The sequence below is a fragment of the Cololabis saira genome, chromosome 20 (assembly GCF_033807715.1).
Source record: "Cololabis saira isolate AMF1-May2022 chromosome 20, fColSai1.1, whole genome shotgun sequence".
Classification (NCBI taxonomy): domain Eukaryota; kingdom Metazoa; phylum Chordata; class Actinopteri; order Beloniformes; family Belonidae; genus Cololabis; species Cololabis saira.
The window spans coordinates 24822778-24849975 of NC_084606.1; the positions used below are offsets into that span (position 1 = coordinate 24822778).

At 41.7% G+C, this 27198-nt stretch overlaps 1 protein-coding gene across 2 annotated transcripts in view; it reads left to right on the top strand.

Moving 5' to 3' along the window:
* nlgn2a (neuroligin 2a) overlaps positions 1-27198 on the top strand; it is a 289734-nt gene that overhangs the window by 165407 nt on the left and 97129 nt on the right. For both annotated transcript variants that reach the window (XM_061710704.1, XM_061710705.1), the window contains one exon: positions 16906-17055. In XM_061710704.1, the coding sequence (XP_061566688.1) occupies positions 16906-17055 (150 nt within the window). The remainder of the gene's footprint in view (positions 1-16905; positions 17056-27198) is intronic.

Genomic DNA, 27198 nt, shown 5'->3' on the forward strand with positions numbered 1-27198 from the left:
TGAAATGAAAACAAGGACGGGGAGTAGAGAGGTCAACTCAAGTTCAAAAGGCTTAAAGCTTCAAGAAAGGGACGTGGAGATTGGAAAAGGGGACTATTACGAGCAGAGTCCAGGAAACCAGCAGTGGGGAGGGGGGGGGACAATGGCTGTGTTTGTTTCATCTTTGTCACTGTGGCCTTTTGCTGGGAAGAAGGGCTCTCTGCGTATTTAGTCGCTTCCCCATCCGCTCAATTTGCAGCATTGATCCGCTCTCTAATAGTGAGCAAAACAAAAAAGTCTGCCTAATCCAGTCGCTGTTTATGCCACAGATGAGAGGAAGGAAGGAAGAGGGCTGGGATGTATAATTCAATAGAAGTTCTGCAAAAGCCTCTGATAGAGAGATGAGAAAATGATGGAGGACAAATGAAGAGATGACTACTGACGAAGCTTGAACATGCTTGGCTTCTAGCTGGGATACCAGAGAGAGGTTACGTATTTTTCCCAGTAAGAGGCTAGTCAGCTGTAGATGAAGACGGAGTGAGAAGAAAGCGAGCATCACGGAAAAAACTGAGATCTGAAAACAATCGGTGGAAAGGAAAGGCGCCAGAAGAGGGTCTGAAAAATGAGAGAGCGAGGAGAAACAATGTGAGCTAGAGCGAACCACAGGGAGCTGGAGGTAAGAGGCAAAGAGGCTGAGAGTGGAGAGATGAAGGAGGGAGAGCGGAAGATGGACAGGGAGAGAAAGTTAGAGAGCAGTACTTGTGTTTTTGGAGATGTTGTTATTGAGTCTAATAAGACCATGCTGCTGTAAGACAGGCCAGGGCGGCTCCTCTTATTCCCAGCAGCCCATACTCATCTTCTCTGTCTAGCTGGCTGTGCTCCTTTGTTCCGCGCCCACACTTAATCTGCCAAGGGAGAGAAGAGCCATAGCTGTTTGGTTTGAGGAGGAGCATGTGGCTGCTGGAGGTGTTCAGCTCACAATACAAAGCAGCGACGGGTGAAGATGTCCAACATATTGCAGCTTTTTTCCCCCATGTTTTTTTGCAGCTTGTTGATGGTTTTTCCGGATCCTGGATCGGGCATCAGGACATCTCTGATAATTGTTACTCGGTTGAAGATGAGTACAGGAGACACATTCAATATCCAGGAGCAGAATCTGTTTGCCTGTTTTTGGGGGCTGCAGAAATGTTGGACTCATCTTTAAAAGCATATAGAGCTGCAGGGGGAGCGTGTTTGCTTGCTGTGGCTGGAAGGAGTGAATTTGGTGTAGACAGAGTGCAAACAGCCGAGGAGCTGGTATCATTCAAACGTCATGCTGGTCCCTGCAGGTCCGGTCTTATGAGCTCAAGCAGGCGCTGAGAACAGCGGCAGCAGGGAAGTCGTGCTTTTACCTCCTTCCTAAGACTTTTCCTGTCACTGCGACCAAACAGATAGAATATACAACAGTGTAAAAACACAAAATCTGCCTCCCAGACTTATTGTACACATGTGAAAAAGAAAGTTTACTGTTTTCAACTCTAAGCTTTTATGCATCAGGACATAATAAAAAGTAATTTGGTCATTTCGAGGTCTTAAAAATCTGGTTAAAAATAAGTGCTTCCCATGATTTAAAGGTTTGTAGCTGTACTAACTTGAAGTATTGTTTTCTGTTTGGCTTTACAAGTCTCCCATTGTTCTGGAGGAATTCTGCTGCAGATCTTTGAGGCCTTAAGACGTTAATTTAAGCACATCTCTCTTCAGGTTCCAGCACTCATTAACATGGCTTGAATTCTGGACTTTGACTGCACTATTTCAGTATCTTGATTCTTTAAAAAATAAAATCTGCAGTTGTAGATTTGCTGGTGTCTTCGGGATCATCGTCTTGTTGCATTTGCTACCAAACTTAAGCTTTTCGACAGACGACCAAACATTTGATTGTGGAAACCAGAGGGATTTAGGCTAGACTGCAACCCGAGCCCTGTGGCTTCAAAACAAGCCCACGTCATCATTACCTGCCTGGCTGGCGCCGTGCATTATCATCTCCTCCACGTTGGTCTGTCTGAAGGACATTGTTCCAGAGGTTTGTACAGGTCCAGCTGCAAACCACAGCCATACCACCAAGTTCCTTTTAGAGATAAAAGGCTTCCCCCCTGGAGATCTCTTCAAACAAGCCACGGTTGTAGTCTTTTTCTGATTCTGACTATTATGAAGGTGAACTTTTACCATGCTCATCAACTGCTGAGTTATAGTTATTGGCTTGTTTTTACACATTTAAGAAATGCTTCTCACAGTGCAGTGACAAACTCCAAATTGGAAATGGTTTTTACCCCCCTCCCTAGATTGATAAGCAGGAACAGTTCCTTCTCTAAATATTGCTTATGTCTTTCCTCTGTGACATTGTGTCAATACACACTTTGAGACTTCTGCTTTTTCTTTAGAGGTGTCCACACCTGCGGATGATCAGTTGATCAGGTTAGCAGCAACTGGCTGCTATTTACCCTCTTGAGTGGAATAAAACCGTAAGAGTGAACCTATTTCATAATGTAATAATTCATGTGTTGTTGTTCATGTGAAGTACTAGTTACCAGATTTATTTTTTCCTTTTTAAACATGACTTAATACTAACGATGCTAGAACAGACAGAAGGCTGATTTTGTCTGATTCAGTATATCATATAAATACACTTTCTTTGCATGGTGGGCAGATCAGGCGAAGAAAAATATTGTAATCTCACAATTTCCTCACCTTTTACTGCAACTCTGCTGCACTTTGGTTTTGTGGACTAAGTTTTTACTCCATATTTTCATCGTGAGTCTTAGCTGCATTTGTGATGAAATACATGTTTAAGCAATGAAACATGAAAGATGCATTTTTCAGGCTGAGAATTAATCAGTTTAATTAATAAGTATAACAACAAAAATGTGCCAAAGCAAAGACTTTAGTGAAATATTTTCATTTTTATTAAAGAATTAAAATCTGTTGCAGTCTCACTGGTTTTCACGGATATCGTGGTGTGACTGCGTAAACGCACACTCACACACATCCCAGATGGAGCCACCGTGGCCTTTGGCTTGATCCATTGTGCTCCGATGATTAAGCTCTAGCCTTTCCTGGTGGTCGGCTCTGCTGCTGTGCATCTCATCACATCCCATTCATCACCAAACGTCCGTCTTCCTCTGCTGCAACAACCTGCTTTGGAACCACAAACAAGGACTCATCGTATCCCAGGCAGAAAGCCACACCATTAAGTGACCACACTTTCCTGCATTTCCCTAAATGCAGTCAACTTGAGGTCACTGGCTACATGCTTCAGGGTTTGTCTCAGTGTGCTGTGCAAAGTATTTGCCCCTATACAGATGTCCTCTGTTTTTGCTTCTATTTTTTTTTAGTTTATTTGTTTATTTATTAGGATCCCCATTAGCCATCACTCCGTTGTGGAAGTAATGGCTATTCTTCCTGGGGTCCTCACACAGGACACAATTATATACAGAATAAAAACATACAGAATAACAATAAAGTATAGAATTATACATGGCAGTAACACGGAGAAAACTACAATATTAAAATTATTTACCACTGTGTCGACTACTAATTACAATTGGAAAAGATTGTTAAAACCTGTTTTTCCCACCAACTCAATACCTAGGCTTATGAAACCAAAAAACAAAAGCTTACCAAGAAACCAAGAAGTCAGATAGTAGTCAGATATTATACACACACCTTTCTAAAATCATCTTTTTCAGTTTGTTTATAAAACTATTTCTGCTTTCAAGTCATAAGAGCTCGGGTGGAAGCCTGTTCCAAGTAGAAAGCAGAAGTAGTTTTAAAAACAAGCTTGAGTAAATACTAAATGCACTATTTTAATAACGATTTTACATTTATGTATAACTGGTGTCAGCTGGTGCCACCCTTAGTGCCAACAACTGCAATCAAGTGGCAATGAGTCTTTCACGGCGCTGTGCAGGAACTTTGGCCCACCCTTCTTTTGCAGAGGTGTTTCAAATTGAGCTGCTGCGGCATGACGTGAAACGGGCCGTAAACCCTCCAATCTGAAGCCAGACTTTGACAAGGCCACTTCAAAACCTTCATTTTGTTTTTCTCAGCTATTCAGAGGTGGACTTGCTGCTGTGCTTTAGATCATCGTCCTGCTGCATAACCCAAGTACCTTTGAGTTTAAGGTCACAGGTTGATGGCTGGATTTTCTCCTTCAGGATTTTCGTTTGACTCTCAGTATCATGTGTTTTTTCTGAAATGATATGTTAGTTGTTTGCCAGATGTATCGGGACGCACCCTTATTAAAGATCTACAGGGTCTCGGATTTGAAGGCACTCTCCCATGGACGGGTCTTTGTCCAGTCTCTTTCTTATTGTTGAATTATGCATACTGACCTTAACTGAGGCATTGCTTTAGATGTTCTTCAAAGTTCTTTTGGGACCTCCTGGTTGAGTCGACGATGCACTCTTGGAGTAATTTTGATAGGCTGGCCAGTTCAGGGGAAGTTCACCACCATGTTTTCTCCACTTGTGAACAATAGCCCTCACTGTAGTTCACCAACATGACCAAGTCCAAAAGCCTTAGAAATGACTTTTTAGCCCTTTTGTAAGCCTGATAAATATCAATGACTTTGTCTCATCTGTTCATCTGTTCTCTCATCCTGGATGTATTGCTTTTTGAGATCTTTTGGGCTTTATCATGTTGTCAGGCACGTTCTGTTTACGTGATCTGATTCCACTGGTTTTCACAGTACTGTACCTCTTTGCAACATGAGAGTTTTGCTATCTATTTACAGTGAATATGAATAACATTTAGAAATGGAAAAATAAAAACAACCCAGTTTGCTTTCTGTGTACTGTATGTTTTTTAAACATTTAAAAACTAGATCTGTAGTTCTGGGGCATCACGGATGGTGGAGGAAAAAATCTTTATGCACAAATGAAGCTCTTTTGAGGTTTCTACTCTGAATATGCAAAAGATAACATTTACATGGACTCTTGTGGCTTAATTTGGGGCTCAAGCAAGATAAATATTTTCAGTTTCAAACTAAGAAGCTACGTCGGCACGTAAATATTAAATCCACTGCTGTATTTCTGCAGCAGCTTGACCTGGACATTGAAAAGAAGCTTTCCGCAACGAATCCAGGCTATCATGACGGAAATTACAGGCTCAGAATTACAGAAATATTCCCAAATGCCTTCGTTGCATTACACTGTTGCGATATTTTAACTACGCTGTAACCTTTCGGTTAATTGGTGCACTGATACAAGGGGCCTCTGTGTATTTGTACTGAGATGACAGTTCTTCATTTGCTATGAGCAGTTTTCCCTGTTATTACTGTTTGGTACCCAAGTGTAAAAGGTCAGTATTTATCTCTACCGCATGTGCTTGGACACACACACACACACACACACACACACACACACACACACACACACACACACACACACACACACACACACACACACACACACACACACACACACACACACACACACACACACACTCACACATACTTTGTGGTCCATGGAAAAAGAAACATTGGAAAACTGCACCAAGGAATGCTTATAGGGAAGAAAATGAAATCTGATTGGTGAAACGCCTTCTACGAAGACTCTGTTCCCCCTTTTTATCATCATATTAAATCAATGTGATTCAATATCTTTTTAATTATGGATCCCTGAAAGGGAAGCCTTATACTGCCATCTTTTATTTCTCTTTCTCACCCATGATAAAATGTGGGAAGATGATATCTCCCTATGCTCTCTGTTCTGACAAAAAAACCTGATATAAATGATACAGGAGCCTGCGCATGTCCGTCTCCTGATGTGCAACACCCCAAATCAGAAGTAAAAAAAGTAAAGTAAAAGTGAAAAAAAGAGTTTTCCGTGCAGGTGTTTTCATTTATAATTGTATTTATCTTATTGGCTTTACGTTAGTACACTGATGTGACCCCACGCCGTCACGGAGCCTGAACTTGTTGCTAATAACAGTCTACAGGCGGTTTTAGATTGCATCCCGCTATTATCGCTGGATGATGGAAGCGTGTTTAATGTAAATGCAAGGCGTGTTATTTGTCATGTCGTCCCTGAAGGCAAGTTGAGGGGAGGGAAGGTGAGTTAATCTTGAAACATAATGTAACCTGTGTGGGCGTGTTAATGACATATTATTCCTACATGTAAGATTAATACGCCGTCAGGTGTAATCTTCAAAATGAGGATGGATGAACATCAGGATGAGCGTTTATTTGGACGGATTTTGCTTCTTACCCCGGTTTGTCATCTTTGTGGCCACTTGTCCAAACAGTGGACCATCATCCTTTGTGGTTCTGGACATACGTCAGTTTATGGTGTCCTCGGCTCTGAGGCGGAGTACTGCAGCTCTCATATCTCCTCGTCTCCCCAGTTGCTCATCTTGCTAATATAAATCCTACCTGTGACGTCCTGCTGCTGTTTGTTACTCTCATCAGCTGTTTCCTTATTTTATAACACAACAATAATAATAAATACATTAAAAAAAAGATGATGTGATAAAACAAATCCCTCTTCCGACCCGCCACCCCGCGCTAGTTCTGTTTTTATTAAAACCTGACCCGCAGTGAAGTGTACTTTCCGAGGCGAGTTATTCACGGGGCAGCTTGACCCACCACACCGCGTCAGTCAATGTAGAAAGGACAGGCGACTAGGTCTAGGTCTAAATACTGGGTATCCACCAATGTAAAAGGGGCTTTCTGTCACCAGTCTGAGACATGCAGAGTCCATTTAATCATAAAAAAACCTGAGATACTGGTTAGTTCTGACCTTAGTTCACATTTCTGCTGTCTAATGATTCATTTCAGATGCCTCCGATCCCAGTGATGAAGATGCTGCCTCAGAAGAAGGTTAATATTCACAGGGGTTCAGCACATCTTTGAAAAATCTTAAATGTGTTTTCAAAGTCTTAATGGAGCATGAGGCTCATAAAGGTATTGTGACATCATTTTTAAAATGCTTTTAACACTATTAAAAGTCTTGGCCAACATCCCTCAAATGTGTCTAAAAGAGTGTAACAAGAAAAACTTCACTCCAGTACTCCATTCCTGGCTTTTTATGACAGTGTTTTTTTGCGCCGTGAAAAACGCTTCCTTTTCCCCCTTTCCTGTCAATCATTGCTCCGCTCCTCCTCCAACCCAACTGCTACACACTTCTGCCGGCGTCTCCACACACACGCGCGCACACAGACCACAAACTCCCACACACACAGCCCAGACAGGGCGACTACAGCCCGGGGATGAAGTCCGTGCGCACACCGAACCGGATTTCTAACAGCGGCGTCGGAGAGTTAAGCCGGGAGCGACAGGCAAAGCATGCACAGAAAAGCAGTCCACCGCAAACAATCATAAAAATAAAGGCATGCAAGCAGCAGTGTCCCCTTATATTATCTTAAGTCCAGTCAGTGGCAGCGGGTCTTCTTAGCAGTTTTCCTCCGGTGATGAGAAGAGAAGAGGCTCTAAACAGCTCCGTGTTAAGCCTTATTTATGGTTCCGCGTTAAATCGACGCAGAGCCTACGCCGTAGGGTTCAGCGTACGGTGCGCGTCGCCGCGTAACCCTACGCCGTGGGCTCTGCGTCGGTGTAACGTGGAACCATAAATCAGCCTTTATGGTGCGCTGGAGAGGAGAGGAGGCAGGGAGCTGGGTGGAGGGGGCGGTGATTTAGCGGGTTTATACGTAACGACCCGCCAGCAAACCACATTCGCCGTTTTTGCATAGTTATGCGGAAAATCCCAGAAAGCACACAATACACTGAATGTTAAAAGTTCATTGTTTTTTGGGTGGAATTGATGTCAAGACACCCAACAAAACACAAAAAATCAAGAAAAATGTGTTTTTCATGTCACAATCCCTTTAAGAAAGGAGATTATCTAGCGCCACCCTTCACCACGACGGCCGTCGGGGGTACTGCAGCCAACAGCGAAGCCGGCACGGAAGAACGGGGAGAACGTGCATGCAGAGTCATTTGACATCACATCCGCAGGACAGCGCGGGAAATTCTGGTCACCATTGCAGCACATTTTGCAGCACACAGCCTGTTCAAGGCAACGGAGAGACACACTAGAGGGCTCATTCGTTTTGGTTTGGAACGCTTCATCTGACATTATTACTAGAAAAGTTAAAACGTATACGAATTTTTTTCATAAATCCTGCCTCAATCCTGCCTCAAGCTCCTTTAAATATGAGATTTATTGTTATGATGAGCAGAAATAGAAACTTTCTGTTTCTCCAGAATTATTACACAAAGACTTGCAGAAATCTCCAGATATAGCTGGTGGCTATTCCAGCAATGTATTAGTTATGGAAGAGAACAAATTTGATGCAAATCTGTATACATGGTCTTAAATTAACTTGAATCTAGTTTTCGTCAAACTGCAGACATCCTAGGAAAGTTTCTTTTCTACAATTGAGTTTTGAATTACAGCAATATTTACAATCAATGAGTGACGGCTCTTTATGTAGTGCTGTATGAGGGATTGGAGTTTATTCCAATTTAGATTTAAGCCGGGCATACACTGTGCGATTATCGGCTCGTTTTGAGCCGATTTTCCAGTCGTGCGACTTTTTTTTGATCGGGCCCGATTTTGACCCAACCGTTGCTCGTGCCTCGTGCAGTATACGTGGGGTAACGACGAGAGATTAACACCTCACGACGAGCTCCCGATCACAAATCGTGAGGTCGCAAGAAAATCAAGCGTGTTTGAAATCCTGGTCGCTCCTCGTGAAGGAATCGCACAGTTGAAGCAGCTAAGACCCGATTTGCCTCGTCCTTTTGCAGAGAGCATGCGCAATATCTGATGTCACGTCAAAAAACTATTATTTGTAGTTTATGTGTTTCAAATTCACATTACAAATCATGTTTTAATAGCAAAAAAAAGACCGCATTTTCACGTACGGTGCGGGTCACCGCGTCCCTGCGCCGTAGGCTCTGCGTTGGTTTAACGCGGAACCATAAATCAGCCTTACGGCGTACTCTATGCCGTAGGCTCTTTTTTCTCTTTTCATTTTGCTGGGACGCTGGGTCCCTCCACCGAGACACAACTTATGCGGTATGCGTTCTTTGTTGTGTCTAAAAATGATGCGCAGTGCCCGCCCAATCAGAAACGGTACAGATATTTTGGGATTTTTTTAATATAAAAAAATAAAATTATAAAAAAATAAAGGATCCCCATAACCTTTGAACGGGTGGGCAGGACGCACGTTTGGGTGGACACAGCTCACCCCTGCCCCAAAACCGGCCTCGAGTTCCAGTACACAGAGGTCCGACAGGAGGATTAAGATCGTATAGTGTGAGCAGACGGGTCGCATCCGAGCATCGGCTCGTACAGTGTGAGAACATAAATCGTGGGCTCTGAACTTTTGAACTCTGCGATCTACAGTAGTCGTGCAGTGTGAGATGGGGCAGTCTCATACGATTTAAAATATCGCAGTGTATGCCCAGCTTTACATGCACATACTTTTTATGGACTGGAATTCCTCCACGTTCCTTGTGTCATTTAATGGATTAAAAATTAAAAACCAAAATTGGCAAAAGTTGATCTTTGACACACATTTGTTGACAAAGTGGAGGTCCTCTTCTCATCTGTGCTGCTCAAAGACTCAGCTGTTCATGTTACTTTTGTACACAATTATTACCTGCTGAAATCTGTTTTTAATAGCATTATTTTTTTTCCTTATATTTTTTTTTTAAATGTGCTGAAATGCAAAACATTGATGTGATGAGAAAAAAACATGAAATATCTTTGGTTCATAGTGTTTGCAAAGCAATAGTTATTAGTTATTAGTCAAATTAAACCCCGCAGAGACAGGGTGTAGTTCATCCTCGGTGTACTTGTTAAATCAGTTAACGACACCAAATATCACTGTACACTTTAAAATGGTAGTCATTTCATCTCTGTCATCCATCTAGTTTCGGTTGAACCTCTAAGGTGTACATTAGTCTCTTCTTTCCGTCTCCGGTGGAGGTGTCGGTGTCTCCTGACAGCAAACATCAATTTCCATAAAATCAGCACCCAGGAGTGACATACACAGCGCAGCAGACCACACTTCATCCCCAAAACTAATCACTCAGTGAATCTCATCAGGACCAGAGAGTGGTGTGTTTGAGGCCAACGGTGGGCGGGCCGCTAAACTAGAACACTCAACACAAGTTCAGGCCTAATTGTCTCATCGTCTCAGTTCTGCTTGAAAGAATCAGCAGCCGTGCTGAGCTTCTAACGGCACCAGCCCTCTCTGATCACATATACTGTGTATATATGTACATGTGTTTTTTTTCCTGCTGCAGCATCATTTGGTTGGTACATTTTTAGTTGCTACTAGTTTTAAGTTTTTTCTTATAAGTAAGTAATTAAGGCCCCTTTATTCATTTTATTCATTCATCCTGGAAAAGCATGTAGAAGTCTGTAACTTTTATCATAGGTACTCTTCAACTGTGAGTGATGGAATCTAAAAACAAAATCCAGAAAATCACATTGTATGATTTTTAAGTAATTAATTTGCATTTTATTGCATGACATAAGTATTTGATCACCTGTCAACCAGTAAGACTTCCGGCTCTCACAGACCTGTTAGTTCTTCTTTAAGAAGCCCTCCTGTTCTCCACTCATTACCTGTATTACCTGCACCTGTTTGAACTCGTTACCTGTATAAAAGACACCTGTCCACACACTCAATCAAACAAACTCCAACCTCTCCACAATGGCCAAGACCAGAGAGCTGTGTAAGGACATCAGGGATAAAATTGTAGACCTGCACAAGGCTGGGATGGGCTACAGGACAATAGGCAAGCAGCTTGGTGAGAAGGCAACAACTGTTGGCACAATTATTAGAAAATGGTAATCACATTCGTTCATATAGTGCTCAACCAATTTAAAGAAAAAAACAACAACAACAACACACTCTAAAACTAAGTAGGATCAAATGTACACTTCAAAAAACAATTTCTAAGAAAGTTAAAAAAAAAACCTGCCTTATTTCAGGAAAATTGGTCTTATTTTTCTAGCTGCTAGTCTTTTCTGCTACTTTCAAGTATTCTAGTCAAGGATATTTTTCTACACCCATTGGCAAAGATATTTTGCTTTTAAATAAGACGATTTGAGTAGATTTAAGAATATTAGTCTCACTTCTAGAGGTGCTCTTTTTAAAGTGTCATTTGTGTACATTTATATCCACCAAAACCTGGATTTATCTTGGTGGAGTCAGAGTTAAGGTCTTGAGTCTTTGGAGGCCCATCCATGGATTCATCCTCCCTGAATCACTCTTTCACAATTTGAGCCCAATGAATGCTGGTGGTTTTCATCTTGGAGTATGTCTGTGCCACCAGAGAAGGAGAGAAAAATAATGCTTCAATCTGGTTAATACGTATTTAAACATAATTGAATCCATGGAATGTGTAAGGTTACCTAGACCTGACCCACTGAATCAACCCCAGACCATGATACTGCCACCACAGGTTTACACTCTGCATTAAGCATGGTAGGACATCCTTTCTTTCTTGTTTGTTTTTGTTGGGGGCATCTAAAAAGATAGTTAATGACTATCCTTCCATGATTTTAAAAATGCATTGGTCAGATTTTAAACCAATGTTTTATAGTTTTCTTTATATAGGACAATAAGTGTATATTTAAATAAAAAAAACATCATAAAAGTTAAAGTAACCACAGAGATATGTATGTATGTATATATATATATATATATATATATATATATATATATATATATATGTGTATGTATGTATTATCGTGCTTCTTAATAAACGTGAGCCATTTCAGGTATATTGTGGCTACCATCTCTTTAAGTGCTCTTTAGCACAAGAATCTATTCAGTCACACGGCAGCTACTAAATGCATTTTAGGATGTAAACGTGGTTTATGTGACCTGCTGATGTTCTAGCTTCAGAATGAACAAAAAGGCTGATTAAAGCAACTTTGAACATGGCACGGTTGTTGGGACCAGATGGGCTAGGCTGAGAATTTCAAAAACTGCAACTCTACTGGGAGTTTTCACCCACAGATGTCTCTGGCTTTTACAGAGAATGGCTCATAAAAGACAAAATATCAGTGAGCGGCAGTTCTTTTGGGCAGAAATGTCTAGTTGATGCCAAAGGTTAGAGAAAAATGGCCTTGTTATTTGGAGATCACAGGCAGATAGCAGTGAATCAAAAGGACCATTTGTTGCGACCAAGGTGTACAGAAGAGCATCTCTGAACGCAGCGTGCTGGACTTTGAAGCAGATGTGCAACAGCAGCAGAAGACCACCTGGTAGGGTCTCAAGCAGGTCTGGCCTTTCATGTCTGAGCTCTGCCATCAAGTAGGGTATTTACTCCCATGTGCTGTTCATTGGCTTTTTCTTTAGTCTCTGTAAATCCTAAAACAATACAAAATACTCAAAGAAAGCAACTTTTACACCATGAGAAGCAAAAGTCCTTGGGGATCATCAGCCAAAAGGTTTTACTGCAAAGTTAATCCCTAACGTAGAAGGATCCAAAGTACATTTGCTATTTTTGAGTCTGAGGATCCGTCTTTAGGGTGCAGGTTAAGTTGCTTTTACGACACTGCCTGAAATGATTCATCCTTGCTTGGTCACGCGCTCATTTACTCTTTACTTTCTCGACTCTCTAAGCTGCCTCTTACCGCGACGTCGGCTGTCGATCTGTGAGCTAGCTTCATCTCATCATTGATCGTGATCGTTGACGTGTGGCACAGCGCTGTGAAGTCATATGCAGTTATCATGAGTGACGTCCAGAGTTACAAAGGGTGGTTTATACCAAGAGCAGGGATGTAGGCCTGCCAGAGCTGCACAACGCTTACTAGAACAAGTCAAACATTCCTTCAAATGTGCATACGTTACTGTATCCATCAGATTATTCCCTCGCACAAAGAAATATGGGAGTTGGCCAGCATTTACAATGTTTGGCCAGTCCTTTTTAAGAATAATGGATTTGGCCCAGAAAACTGCATTGTTGTATCTCTTATTAGCGGAGCACAAATAGGTGTTTTTCCCCTGCCATGTCATGAGTAATCACCTTCTTCTAAGCATCTGCCCATGACTGTGTGAAACTATTTACCATCTGCTAATAATCAAGTATAGGATGTCTGGGATTTGTCAAGGCTTTGTATGTGTATATAGTGGCAACCATCCTATTTGCCTAACTGCCTCCGTGGGAGAGGACATTATGCCTTCATACAGCACCTGCTTAATTGCATTGTTAAACTTTTTGAAGAATAAAAACACTCTCTCTCCAGAGCTGATCAAAATCGGTTAAAGTTTTAAGCACTTTCAGGCAAAGAAGTGCCTGTTGTAAAGGTGAAAATGTTTCATTCCACAAGGGGGTCAAATGAGAAACCTGAGAGGGCAAACCTGCCCACCTGTCCATCTGCAGGCATTGCATGCTAAACTTTGGCTTGAGGATGAAGCATAACTATGCCAGAGGCGGGGAGAGAGGCGTAGAGGCTACGATAGAAAAGAGGAGAGAAGGAGAGAAGAGTGTTTGTAGCCCTGGAGGAGCTCAGTCTTATCTGTCATTGTGTCACAGCCAGCGATCCGCCCTGTAAATGATCCATGGACGCAGGGTCTCCAGGTCAACCATGAGAGCCTGCTTGGCGTGAGTGTTTGTCTCGTGAGGCCGTGGGTGGCTACGCAAACGCATCTGCATTCTGTCTCCCGCGACACCGGTGGCTGTCAGTCTTCATCTCCCGCTGTGGGCTGCAGAAACGCACGCCTGGCAGGTGTGTGCGTGGTCGTTTTACCGCTAATGAAATGACACGCAGGTAGAAACGTGGCAAAGGGCATCATGGGGTTAGAGATGCACTGGAGCAATATGTTGCCACGGCAACAGTCAATGAGACCTTGTCCACGTGAGAGAGAGTCAGAAAGAGAGGGGAGAGCAAGTCAACGTGAAGCAGTTGCCATAGCGACTCTCCATTGCAGCTGCCTGTAAATTTCTCTCTCCCTGGAACGAGTGCGTCGGCCAGACAAATGCACCCATTTCACTGTCATGGCTGTGTATATATGTTTGTGATAACCCGGCGAGTCACTGCTGTTTCTCGTGAAGCATTTGATGCATGTTTCAGCAGTTATTTCACATGCCCAGATTTTAAAAAGCAGGTCTCAAAGGGAGCCAATCACCCCCCATAGCAGATGCTGTAGTGGTTATTTATGTGGTTGATCTGCACTGCTGCTCTCTCGTGTCCCCAGGCCTGCACATACACTCACACATACGCTCACAGAAGCCAACAGGGGCTGTCACTGTGCCACAGCGCTAAGTCTTTTGTGCCATATGCTACCATGGGCTCCTGGCAGAAGCGCCGTAGCCTGCAGTCAGCTGGGGGAACAGTTCATAGGCCAACCTGGGCCCACCGGGGACCTCCAGCACGCAGCGCACCAGGAGTGGGCATTTACTAAGAGCTCTTGTAACGGATCTTTGCTAAAATTACTGGAATGTAGATTTTAGACTGGGATGCCAGACTTCATCATCGTAGTTTCAATAATCAGTTAAGCGTTGATAGCTCCCTCCAAATATACATCTTTAAAAGGTATTTCTCTGGAATTCAGGGACAAATGTTAAAGAAAAAAACCATAAATACCGAAGAAAATTATAATTTTCATGTCAATCTAAAAATTCCCCCTCATACAATATACTAATTTTATGTGTAGATCTCACATTGGTTTCCAGTTGGTAGAACATGACATTTTCATGTGTGGCATTTCTGTTATCTTTCCATTCAGTGTCTCAAGGCAAAGACCCACTAACATTTGATGCGGTGCATCTATGTTTTCTAAAGACTCCCCACGGGGGAATTGACCTAGAAATACTTTGAAATCCCAGTTCGTGCAGCTCAGGTTGACTTGCTCTTTGCATTTAAAGGACTTCCAAGCTCCAAGGTACAAAGTAAAATGAGGAAATTATGGAAATTCATTGCAGCAGTGATATATTAAGCACATGTGGCCTTTTATTCTCTGCTGATTGTACACAGAAGGCTCTTCTTCAAAGGGACGCACTGACATCAGCTTCCTTTCTTTATCAGGAAGGAATTCTGTTGGGGAACTATACTAAAAAATGACTCCGAATAAAGGCCATATTGCAGCAAATAATGGCTTTCAACATCTAGAACTCAGACCTCATACATTTTACAGTGGCTTGAGCAAATGTATTAAATACATTAACATTACATCACTACGTGTGTGTCTATTACCCTCAACATTATGCAAATTAGACTTATGAATAAAAAATAACCAAAATAGTAATAAATCAGTCCAAAATACCCGTGCACCCGGTGATATGGAAGATGAATTTTCTGCATAACCAAAATGAAAAGACATTTTTTGGGATCTAGATGACACGATGAGCTGAAAAGAGTCACATTTCCTTCTTTTTTTGTTCTTTTTTGCTGGAATTGGCTCTCTTAGGTGTGATGTAGAAAGTGCGACAAGAGGCGTTACTGCCCCACATAACTTATGGAAAGTTATGTGATTAATGACATTTTTTACTCACTGCCCCTCCATGAAACTGCTGACAATGACTTCCCAGACACCTGCGACCGGCTTCATGTATAAGAGGCTTGGCTGCAAGCATCTTTGACTGTGTCCGCATCATAACGTGGAGCATGTTCAGCAGGGAGATGCTTCTTCAAGCGTTGGATCGAGTTGGTCCTGCACAATTTATTCTAACCTCGATAGCTTGTTCCCGGAGCGAAACACTTCCACCTCATTTTCATGTGCATCCCTTACAAATTCATATGAAACATTCAACATGCCGCTAATGTTCAAAGCAGCAAAAGTACAGATCTTGAATTACTCGATGCTCAGAAGCCATAAAATTCAGTCCGATTTTACTACATAGTTAATCAACTGGAGGAAGTTAATTTCTCCAAAGAATCCTAACCATAACCGTAGCTGCTAGGTTTTCCAATACGAGTTAGCACGGCGGGTGTTTTCTCTCCAAAATCCACAGAACAGGTTTAGATTTTCATGCAAGACAAAATACACTCCCAAAACACTGGAAAGAGGAGTTTCACAACCAGGTCGTCAATTGCAAATGTCCTCGAAGGTATGACTGGACCTAATGCACAAGTGCACAAAAGCAAATGGAAACCAGGTGCATCATGACATGCTACGCAGTGATCAGCACCATGTGCTTACTGGTCTAAAAAGAGAAGAACATGATTTTCTCAGTCCTTTAAGCTTCAGAGCTTCTAAGGTTTGCACATGATGTTTCTTATCACTAGCTGATCAATTCATGATATAGACTCAATTAATAAAAGAGAGGAAAAAACAAACTTGCAGGGCTCTTTACGTCACTTTGGTTTGTTTCTTAACTTCCATAAGTTGTGTTCTGCTCAAGTTTAGTGTCTTTGTCACCTCAGAACTTAAGGCAGAGTGCTTATGTTCGTAGTGCATACTTCCATCGGGTATTTTTTTTTGCTTTTAACAAACTGCCAATGTTTTTAGTATTCTTTTCTTAATGGAAAAGCAAACTGGTGTAGCTACAACCAGGTGCACAAGCAGTTTCATGAACTCAGTAACTGGAATTACAACAGTGTCTGTCAATCCAGGAATCAATATAAAAATAATAGGTTTATACCCACTGTATCAGCTCCAATATTTGGTGACAGCGGGTGATTTTCTTTTGGCATTAAAACTGTAATCGCTTGTAAACACTTGCCCGTGTGGCTGTTGTTATTGTCTGGTGCCTTAACTATGAATTACATATGAAGTCCATTTTCAAAAATCTAATATCCAGCAGGAGGAATCATTGCACTTCTTGTACTCTCCATATAGTTTTTTTTTATTTCATATTGTTTATTCAATATATTTCTTGCGCTGATGCACTGTTTAATCAAGGAGCTTACTAGCGGTGCAAATACATTTATTGACTTTTTTTCTGTCTTGCCGTCTTTTTCCTTTTCTTCTCTGTGTGTGTAGACATCCGTGACCGGAGGAAGAAACCCGTGATGCTGTTCATTCACGGCGGCTCGTACATGGAAGGCACCGGAAACATGTTTGACGCCAGCGTCCTCGCTGCCTACGGCAACGTGATCGTGGTGACCATGAACTACCGGCTCGGTGTGCTCGGTGAGTGACCTCCAATTTTCCTTGAGTTCACACAATCCGTTGGCAGTGTTGTACAAGTTCCTACTTCTCATGAACTAGTTAAAAGTTCAGTTCACATCGTTTAAAAATGAACAGTTCATGTTCATAGTTCACCATTTTCACTTTGAACTAGTTAAAATGCAGTTCATTTCAATATTTTTAGGTGAGAAGTACGAATGAAACGCCCCCCTGTCCTAAAACTGTTCACTGTTTACAATCATGTATTGTCCTAGTGGCTTTTCAACTTTACTCAGAGGCTGTAAATCTCCAACAATGTAGTCCATTATCAATTTATCTACCTGTTTCTGGGAAATCAAACCCCTGAAGGTGCAGCAGTGGGACTGGGGTCGTTTGGAGCTGTTGGGTCTTCTTGGTCTTTCCTGATGAATTTTTTTGATTGTCAAGGACTTGCAGATATTTTCTCACACTGGACGGATGCTTTAACTCCACATGACGTTTCAAATGTGAAGTTGACGAGGCAGACGCTCGGAGCGCAGGTGGACATAATTTGCACAGAAAGGTTAGATTTTTACTGTCGGACTCTTTGGGAGACGATGTGTAAAATTCCTGCAGATAATGATAAGTGGATCATCATCTAATGGTTCGCTGACGCTGCGTCTGCAACGTCTCTCTCTTCACTGGTCATGTAAAGATGCACCGGGCTTGGGCCGCCGTTGCCATGGAGCTGGAGCCCGTTTTTAGGCTAGTGTGCACTACATTGTGGGTAATGTTGTGTGAAGTCGTTCTCTCATCTAGTATTTTAAATGTGTGCCGTAATAATTGGACCTAAACAGTGAAGCTGAAACTCACATAATCTGAACAGTTCAAGTTCCAGTTTGTTATCTGCAGAATTAACAAGTTCACGTACAAGTTCTTTATCTGCAAATATGTTGCGTTCAGTTCAACGTTTTCACAGAAATGAACGTGTTCAATGAACGTGTTCATGCACAACACTGTCCGTTGGTAATGTTGACCTTACAACACACACACACACACACACACACACACACACACACACACACACACACACACACACACACACACACACACACACACACACACACACACACACACACACACACACACACACACACCTCAGTCACTCCTGTAGGAGAGTCAACAGTAAATCCCGTTGATGACGGACGCTTCAGTAACGGCAGGTGTCGATCAGGCGGTACTCTGTCAGTGGTTGGAAAACTAATTGCTTAATTGGAAAGGTTTTGTACAAATGCGCCTCACTGGGACAGAGCTACATTTATACTTAGCAGTCGCATTTAACATTCTTCTCATCCCATCAAGTCCCTACACGAACATTCATATTTGATTAGCTGAAAGTCATGAAATAGCAACAACACACATCTAAAATAAGCATAAAAAAGTCACTCAGTGGTTTGTGCACGATCTATATGCGTTTTAAGTCCTATTCAACATTCATGTATGCTCAAAGGATAAATATTCAGAGCTTTATTCTTCAAATAGACTTATTGTCATGCAGCACCTTATTTCCAGTGTGAGACCACTATCCTGTTCATTATTGGGCTGCTGAGTCCTTTATTTGCCAGTAACACTCACAGAAAGCGCTTTATGGGAGAGAATACAAAAAAGGGGAACGAGCATGCAAATGAGACACAGGTTTGTCATTTTTACTGACACAGAAATACGTCTCCCACTTCATTCTGAATGCACGACTTGCCTTGTAACCTCTAAATGTCTATTTCGTGGCGGTGCCAGTCGTTCCACTAAGAGCAAGGATTGTAAAACAGGAAATACTTCCTTCAGAGTGTTTTTGGAAGAGAAAGACTTGGTTATGATGCACTCGACGCAGCACATTAAGAGTGAGGGATTTGGGAAGCGTTTAGGGCGGCTTTGGCGGCCAAATGTTGCACAGCATAACCAATCTGCTCAGGTCGCTGTGAGACCTGCCACAGTCAAATATGGATAAAGGCTCGTCTTCCAGCTCAGCTCCCCAGCATAAGCTTGTCATTCTCTTCCTGAAAATACACTCCACTTCTCCTCTTTGTTATTCACCGCTCTCTGTCTCGCTCCATTGAGATCCAGTAATTTAGCTTTGAGAGGAGGAACATGCCTCAAAGGAGCCAGGTGCTAACTGAAGAAAACTAAGTACATTAGATATTTTATTAGCTGAATGGAGACTAGCCTGCTGAAAACTGTTTAAAATAAAGGGGGGGGGGGGTGCTGTCAGACTTTGATTTGTGTCATTTGGTTGTTTTATTCTTTTACAGCACTTACGCCGCTTTCACAGCGGTGGCAGGTTTTCATTTGCATGTAATTATCATAAGTGTTTGCTTTATAAACCATTTTTTTGCAGATTTTGTTAAGAGAAAACTTCAGTCTTCAATGTGACTATTACCAGACTTTTGTTGTTTTTCTTCCCCAAAATTATTATTTTTACTTCAGGTGAAATGTTACTGGAAGGAAAAACCCGAGATGCAGAAGTAGTTCCATGCCCCTGGTTAGCAGCGTTAAAGTGAACATTAATATTTCTTCTAGGGCTACAATGAACAATTATTTTGTTTTTGAACTTGTCTTTTATTTGTTTTGAGTCATTGATTTTCCGTATTGTTGCCGTGAGACATTTTGTTTTGTTGGCTTGTTCCCATACTTGGGACACGTAATTAATTTTACAATTCTTGAACTCATACTGCCCTGAGCGATTTCTGTTGTATTGCAGGTACAAATTAACCTTTATCCCCAATCTAGAAACACCTGAGATTGTCTATGACATTTACGTGGCTTTATGCTACGAATCAACACTTAACTTTTGCATCAACACATTCTTATAACTATTGAAAACATTTGAATAATTGTCGCAGAGGTCAGATGGGTTTCCACTGGTGGGGTCCAGCGTAGTTCCACGGGGCCTCGACCGCTGGCTCCGCGACCAGGAACGGCGCTGCTACTAGAAGTTTGGGGAACCAAAACCATCGCCATGTATCTGGAGCAAAACATATCAGCTGTTATGATCCCTGCGGTGTGCGGTGACTTGCTTGCTGGGATGAATGTGTTCTGATTTTGAAGGAAAAAAGAAAAACTTCAGCACTGGTGTACTTTTACTGTCATTCCTCTCTCCAGCGCGACCTCTGGCCGTCTCAGTGCTAACACAGTAATCCAAACCTCCAAAATTATTCAAAAAAACTTCAGATAAACAGCTTTGGATTGTAACTAGTAAAAGATACAGCAGTTTAGCGTTTTCTTTTTGTTCAATGATTTCAACTGGTTTGGAAGAAAAATATATGCAAAAAAAGTTTTTATGACAAAAGGAGGCACACGTACCTGTATGCGATTTTAAAAAGGAAAAATATACAAGAAGTTAAAAGAGTTGTGCTAAATTTCTTCATACACAGATTTTTTTTTTATTTCTGTACAAAATTTCCAACAAGATATTAAACAAAAAAGGAAACACAGGGTTATTTTGTATGAAGTTAAATGGCTGCATCATATATGTCAGTCTGCGGTGTTGATTATGAGATTTGTTAACGCTTTAATCCACGCGTAACAGCCGCTAATTGCCACAAAATGGGATTATAAGGTAAAGCAAAACTCAGTTTGGAGTTTCTCATTGGCGTTGTTTTATGCCAGCTTGATCTGAGGATGGTGAGTTTACATGGATTAAAAAAAAATCCATACAGAAGGCATCTAAATAAGTGGATTATGAACAGGAGAAGTTTCCAAAGATGGTGAATTGAGTCAGAACTATCAGCAGCTCTCCAAGGTGTTGAATGAGAATTTGAAAGATTTACACAGTGTGAGTCATTTCTGCGTGTGCTTCAGACTTATTTAGCCTCTGGCTTTCTAAGTTGTTTTTTTTTCTTCTAGTATCTTTAGATCTTCTCCTCTGTGCTCTGGTGGCATTTCCTCTTATTGACACCTTTTCAACATATTCTTTTGACTCGAGGAGAAAGAAATCGAGTCGACGGGGAGATGTTGTTATTTGCATGCAAGGAGGCAAGGACAGCTGCCCCGCATCCATCCATCCATCCACTTGATTGGTAGAAATGTGAGTAATCTTTCACCCCGTGCATCCCGTGTGATGGATTGAGATTTCCTTTTGCAGAGATAGAGATGCACAGAAAAGCCGGTGAGGGTCATAAAAGTCCGTTCTTGTGTTTAGAAGTGGTGTGCGTTCAGCACGTAGGCATTCATGCATCTCGATGCCGCTCTCCTGATGCACCGTGTGATGGTTTCTGCTGTCAATCTGACATGCTGCCTCAAAAAGGCAGTGCAGGAGTTACTGATACAGACGCTAGTCATGTGAAATCTCCTCTCTATAAAATGTTATTTTTGTGGAGGAAGAAATCAGGCACATAATCTGGAGTATGTGCTCAGGCACATATCGGATGCTATAACATTGTTTATTTTCAAGCTCTGGGGTTACTGAGCTGACCGCCAGTCAGAGTTTTCCTTCACCACATGCTTTCAGTAAAGCAGATTATTTAATCGACCTGATCATATAAATGATTAAAGCAGGAGCTGGGTTCATTTGACTGCACTTCTGATAATTAACATTTAAAGCTGTCCCTTTACAAGGTACCTAGCACATACCGAATAGAAAAAAGCTGAATTTCTGTAAGTTCATTACAACGTTGGAATAACTTTGAAAGCTGATCCTGTCCTGGTAAAGGAAAAGACAATATGTGGGCCACTTCAATTTACTACATTTTCATGTCAGCTGAGGACGAAAAGATAATCTCCCGAAACTGCTCTAAAAACATTACAGATTAATATTTTCTTCCACTCTTGTTGCTCAGATCTTTCAGTACTAATCAAATCCATCAAATACTGCGTTGTTTTAATAATTCTAACCCTTTAAATGGGTAATAAAAGTTGTTTTTTACATTATGAATATGTTTCAAAATGAGGTTTGTGTCATAGAGGAAGGACTTGTTTCAGGAACAACTTTGTCATCTTTCATTGATAAATGGGAGCAAGTTCATAGAGGAGTTGTTGAGGTTTAGAGTACCCTCTCTGTGAAAGTGTCCTTGTGCACCTGACGATACCTCCAACAACGTGTCTAACTCTGACTCTTGAACCAAGGAGAAACATTTTATTTTAATGAAGGACATCTCGATATATTCTCACATGAAAACACAAACACTGAACATAAAAACTTGCCACCACTACGGAGTCGCCACCACTACGGAATATATATTATATATATATTATATACTATATATTATATACTATCGAAATGTTACGATAGAACAGGTTTAAACCAAACCATGATTCTTACCCCTTGTTAAAATCGGGGATTGCTTTTTTTTCCCTTTTTGTTGCTTAGACATTGGCACTTCCCTTGTTTAGCGAATGCAGTGACCTAGAGTGGCTGAATGCTCCCTTAGAGACGGGATTAGAAGCTCACAAACTCCTCCTGCTCCTTCACATTAAGAGGAGGCAGGTGAGGTGGTTTTTGGACTTCTTAACATGCCTCCTGCCTCTTAACATGCCTAAGAAGGGAGATGCCTTGGGCATGGAAGCTCCAGGGCAGAGCCGGGACATATTGGAGGGAATAGATCTGTTGCCTGGCTTGGAAATGCCTCAGTATTCTCAGAGGAGAGGGAGGTCTGAGTCTCTTGTGTTCGGCTACTGCCCCTGTGACCTGAACTTGGATGGATGGATGGATGGATGGATGGATGGATGGATGGATGGATGGATGGATGGATGGATGGATGGATGGATGGATGGATGGATGGATGGATGGATGGATGGATGGATGGATGGATGGATGGATGGATGGATGGATGGATGGATGTTTGATTGGATTTCAACATAAATACATACGGATCAAGTTGGACCAGCTCAACTTTGTTTAGTTTAGTTTAGTTTAGTTTTTTTTTTTGACCAAAAAGGTATAGGCTGAAGCCTCATGGCTTATTTTGCCTATCCTTTTCAACAAAGGCAGACTTCAGAAACAAAAGATACTAATAAGAAGAAAGCGAAACGAACAAACAAAACAAAGAAAATAAACAAAGAAGAGAAGAAAATAAATGTGGTCACTCACGATTTGAGGATAGCTGCAGGAGGAAAGTTGCATAATTTCGACAGTTTAATATGAAGATAATTTATATTTGTGTTCTATATTTATCCATTATTTTAGATTTATAATTTTTTTTTAATTTATAAATTGAGCTACTTTTTTTTAGTTCCTCATCCAGGCAGTTCCACAGTTTCACCCCTTCGACACTGATACACCTTGACATTTTTTTTTGTTCTTGGCCATTTCTGCTCAAAAATGCCATAGCCCCTTAAGTTGTGCCTGCTTTCCCTCACCTGGTGCTCAGCATTGGCCACGCCTCTTTGCTTTTCCATATGAATCTGTGTAATATGACACTGGCTTTAAGTTGTCCAAATTACGACTGGACCACCTGTGTTGTGTTTTGCTATTTCACAACTTTTAGGTTAAGTGTGAGGCTCCGTTAGTGTAGCACACTGGTACCCTCAGAAACAGGAGTGAACAGCTGCTTCAACAAAACCCACATTCAAAGCCCGTCATCATGTGACATCAGGCCGTCTTAAATGCCACGTTGTCTCTTTATCGACTGCTTCTAAATTCTTCTAAAGGAGCTCTACATCTGTGTCTGTATCACGATCTAGTTAAAGCCATTCTAGTGGACCTCTAGTGGGACATCCCGGATAGTCCCCACTTCTGACCACCTTCATGTGGTCAGAAGTGGCTTCACTTCATAGACCGACTCAATAGTTTTGAGGTTTTGGCGGCCAGATGTTTATTATGAAATCACTTAAGTAAAACATGTATCAGATAAGTTGTTCATCATGTTGGATGTTATGTAAAGTAAAATATGCTGCATGTCGAACCTAAGATGTTTTTTGTTAATTTAAGACACATGAAGCTTTAAACTGTTGTGGATATCAAAAACAAGAAATTGAATCTGCTTTCCCCAGTACACCTGTACTCTGTATGCTGTAATGCTATATATAGGCCGACGTACACGTTTATCCCGTTAGCCGTGTATGGTGATGGAGAGGAGGAAGCAGCAGCCGGCGGCCTCCTGGGAGGTCTCTGCAGGGAATTCAGTGGAGTTAAATATGCAATGAAAGCTTTACCAGGCCACTGAGCACTTGACCTTGCCTTGGCTAGCTTACAGTACATACGTTCCCTCCATCCAGCAGAGGTGGTTTTGTGTGAGATCGAGGGAGGGTGGTTCCAGAGCAGGAGGCAGAGATGAAAGTGAGACGATGCTTTAATTCAGACATGAACAGTCATAATGAGAGCAGAAAGGTGGAACAGCTCTGTACAAAGCTCACAGCCGCTTTTTTTTTGGTGCTTCAACACTGAAGACACACATACTGAGATCTATGTGTGTGAGATCATAAGCCGCGCACACACGGTATAGGGGTGAGAGATTTTTAGAGATGAGAGAATTGACAGTGGGAGTGAGATGAGAGTGAGGGCAGAGAGCAGGAGGGATGGATTGGGAGGGTGGGGGTTGTGGGGGCTCCATTTGCCTGTGATGCTAAAAATAAAACCTGCAGAGCCGCTTTAGAGTGTGCACTGGAGCAGACAGTCATCTACATCTACAGCACAGTTGTGTATTCTCTGTCCTGCTTACTGTGCACAAGCATGCAGCAGAGATGGCATCTTCTGCAGCACCAGAAGCCAACTCTTAAATACACTGAGTGCACACACACACACACACACACACACACACACACACACACACACACACACACACACACACACACTTGAATGTTTTATGCTCAGGAGCAAAAGTGTCAGTAGGTCCTTTTTTACTGGGCCCGGTTCTCCAGTATCGATCAGTTGCGCCCCAGTAAAATCCTGCACGTGAGTTTTAAGGTGTTAGCGCTGGCAACAGTTAAAATAATAGAAACCGTTATGAAGGGACAATTATTTTGAACTTATCCACAATATTACAGTTTTTGCCCGTTGCTTGAACACATTTTGCAAAATTTCGCTCATTGTGCCAAAACTCTACACACAAGTAAGCATGACACAACACTGGGAAATATACCATTCACATCTGTGTCAAATTGAAACTCTACTATCACTGCCTAAACTCTGCTATCAAAAGCTAAAAATGCTTGGTCAAAATGTAACTCTGATGACAAAATGACACACACTTGTATCATATGCATACACTTTCAGATCAGGGAGAACACACTAGTCTACTTTATATAAAACACTGCAGTCTTTGATTTAGTTTTTTTATTTTTTTTTATTCAGCAGGCACATTTTCAAGCAACCAAAAAAACCAAACCAAATAGGCCTACTCAATGCTGTACATAGTAATGTGAACAAAAAAAAAATAGAAAAAACACTATATTGTAAACACATAATTGTGCATACTGCACGTGGGCTCATGGTTGTGTGAACAGGCGTTGGCGTCCTCCCCCAGAAGGTTTTCTAGTCATTCTAGAGAAATACAACCACAAATTGTCATCAGTTTGATTCTTTTTCTTACAGTACTTCACTGTATATAATGTATCATCCACTTTACTGAGCCCTGCAATACCCTGTACATGTGATGTGGTAATGTGATATATTGTAGAGTGCCGTAAATACCATCTGAGTAGAAGGTAGAGAGGGGAAAACATACCTGTTTTCCAGTCTGAATGTTCTTACAGTATTATAGATGCCACTGTGAAGCGGCTTAGGTGCGGGTGGACTCTCTGCCCAGCTTCCCTCATTGTCAGGCCATGATCTATAACATGATCCACCAAAGTTGCCCTTATATCGTCAGATATGGAGGTCCGTGCATTGCCTCTTCGACCTTGTCCTTGCCCTCCTTGTCGTCCTCTCCCTCTGCCTCTTGCTCTCCCTCCATGCATGCTTGCAAAGTTCTTGAAATGGCTAAACTGAGGCCTTTTTGTAGCTGGCTGATTGGTGTTTTGTTTAGCAAGCTAGTGCCTTCAGGTGTGTATTTGAATGGTTGCAATTAACTGATGTGTTTTGTATTTTGGAAACATGTGTTTTCCAAATGGCACCCTGAGATTTCATTTGTGAACGGAGTGTCTTATGTATGAAATAGAGTCTAGTATGCAGGACCAAGTGTGTTGCATAAAGGACTAAGTGTGTTGCAGAATTGCAACTAGAGTGCAAAGCAGCGCTTTGGTTTAAAGTATGGGTACATGTGTTTGAGGTATGGTAACAAAAGTTTCAAGTTGTGTTACTTTAGTTTAAGCATGGGTCTATAGTGTTCAAGCAACGGGCAAAAACTGTAATCGGTGCAACTTATTCATTCAAGACACAGGATGAAGTGGAAACACAAATCAAATTGTCCAGCTCTGCAGCCAAACCAACAGAGCTGCACGTGGCTCGCCGAGCTGCAGGAAACTCGGTTTGGATGCAGAGTTGGAGCGTTTTTGATTCCCACTAAAGTGAGCTGAGCTCAAATATGACGGTGACGGATAGTCTGCCTCAGCTCCGTCTACAAGGCTCCTACCAGCCGAGCTAACTGATGCATTGTAACAATGTAATTTATCCCGGCAGAGCCAGGTTTTACCAAGTATTTGTTTTATAATACGGACATTGGTGTTGAGGTGGGGGATTGAACTCTCATTCGCTGGACATGCCAGTTATTTTGTATATACACATCCTTTTTTTGTCCTTTTTGCCTCTTGGATGACAGCAAGCAGAAGTAAACAGGTGCATAGATGGGGAAAAAAGATGGAATCAAAGATAAAAGTAACCAGGTGACACGGTGAACAGAAAGACAGTTGTCATTATCAAGCCAAGGCATCCTCTGATTCTCTCACGTTCACTGAAGTGTCATGGAAAGTCTCTCAATCAGTTGAATGACTGGTAGACACCGTGAAGGCCCCGGATACTAAACATTTATACAATTCAAACATTTATCATCATTTTTACGGGCAAATGTGTCTAATTTATTTCATAAAGTCTTCATAAAATAAACAATACATCCTTTCCTTTCATTGCTTTACTCTAACACATAGTGAAGGCATGTAGGTATTTATTAGAGTTGCTCCACAAGGTTTCAATGAGCTGTTATTGTGAAAAAAAGTAGATCTGTATAATTTTTATAAATATCACCCAGATTTCATTAGCTTTTACCCACCGTTGCAGCTTCAGAAGGAAGTAGGAATAAAGGGCTTAGCAAGGAACGCTCA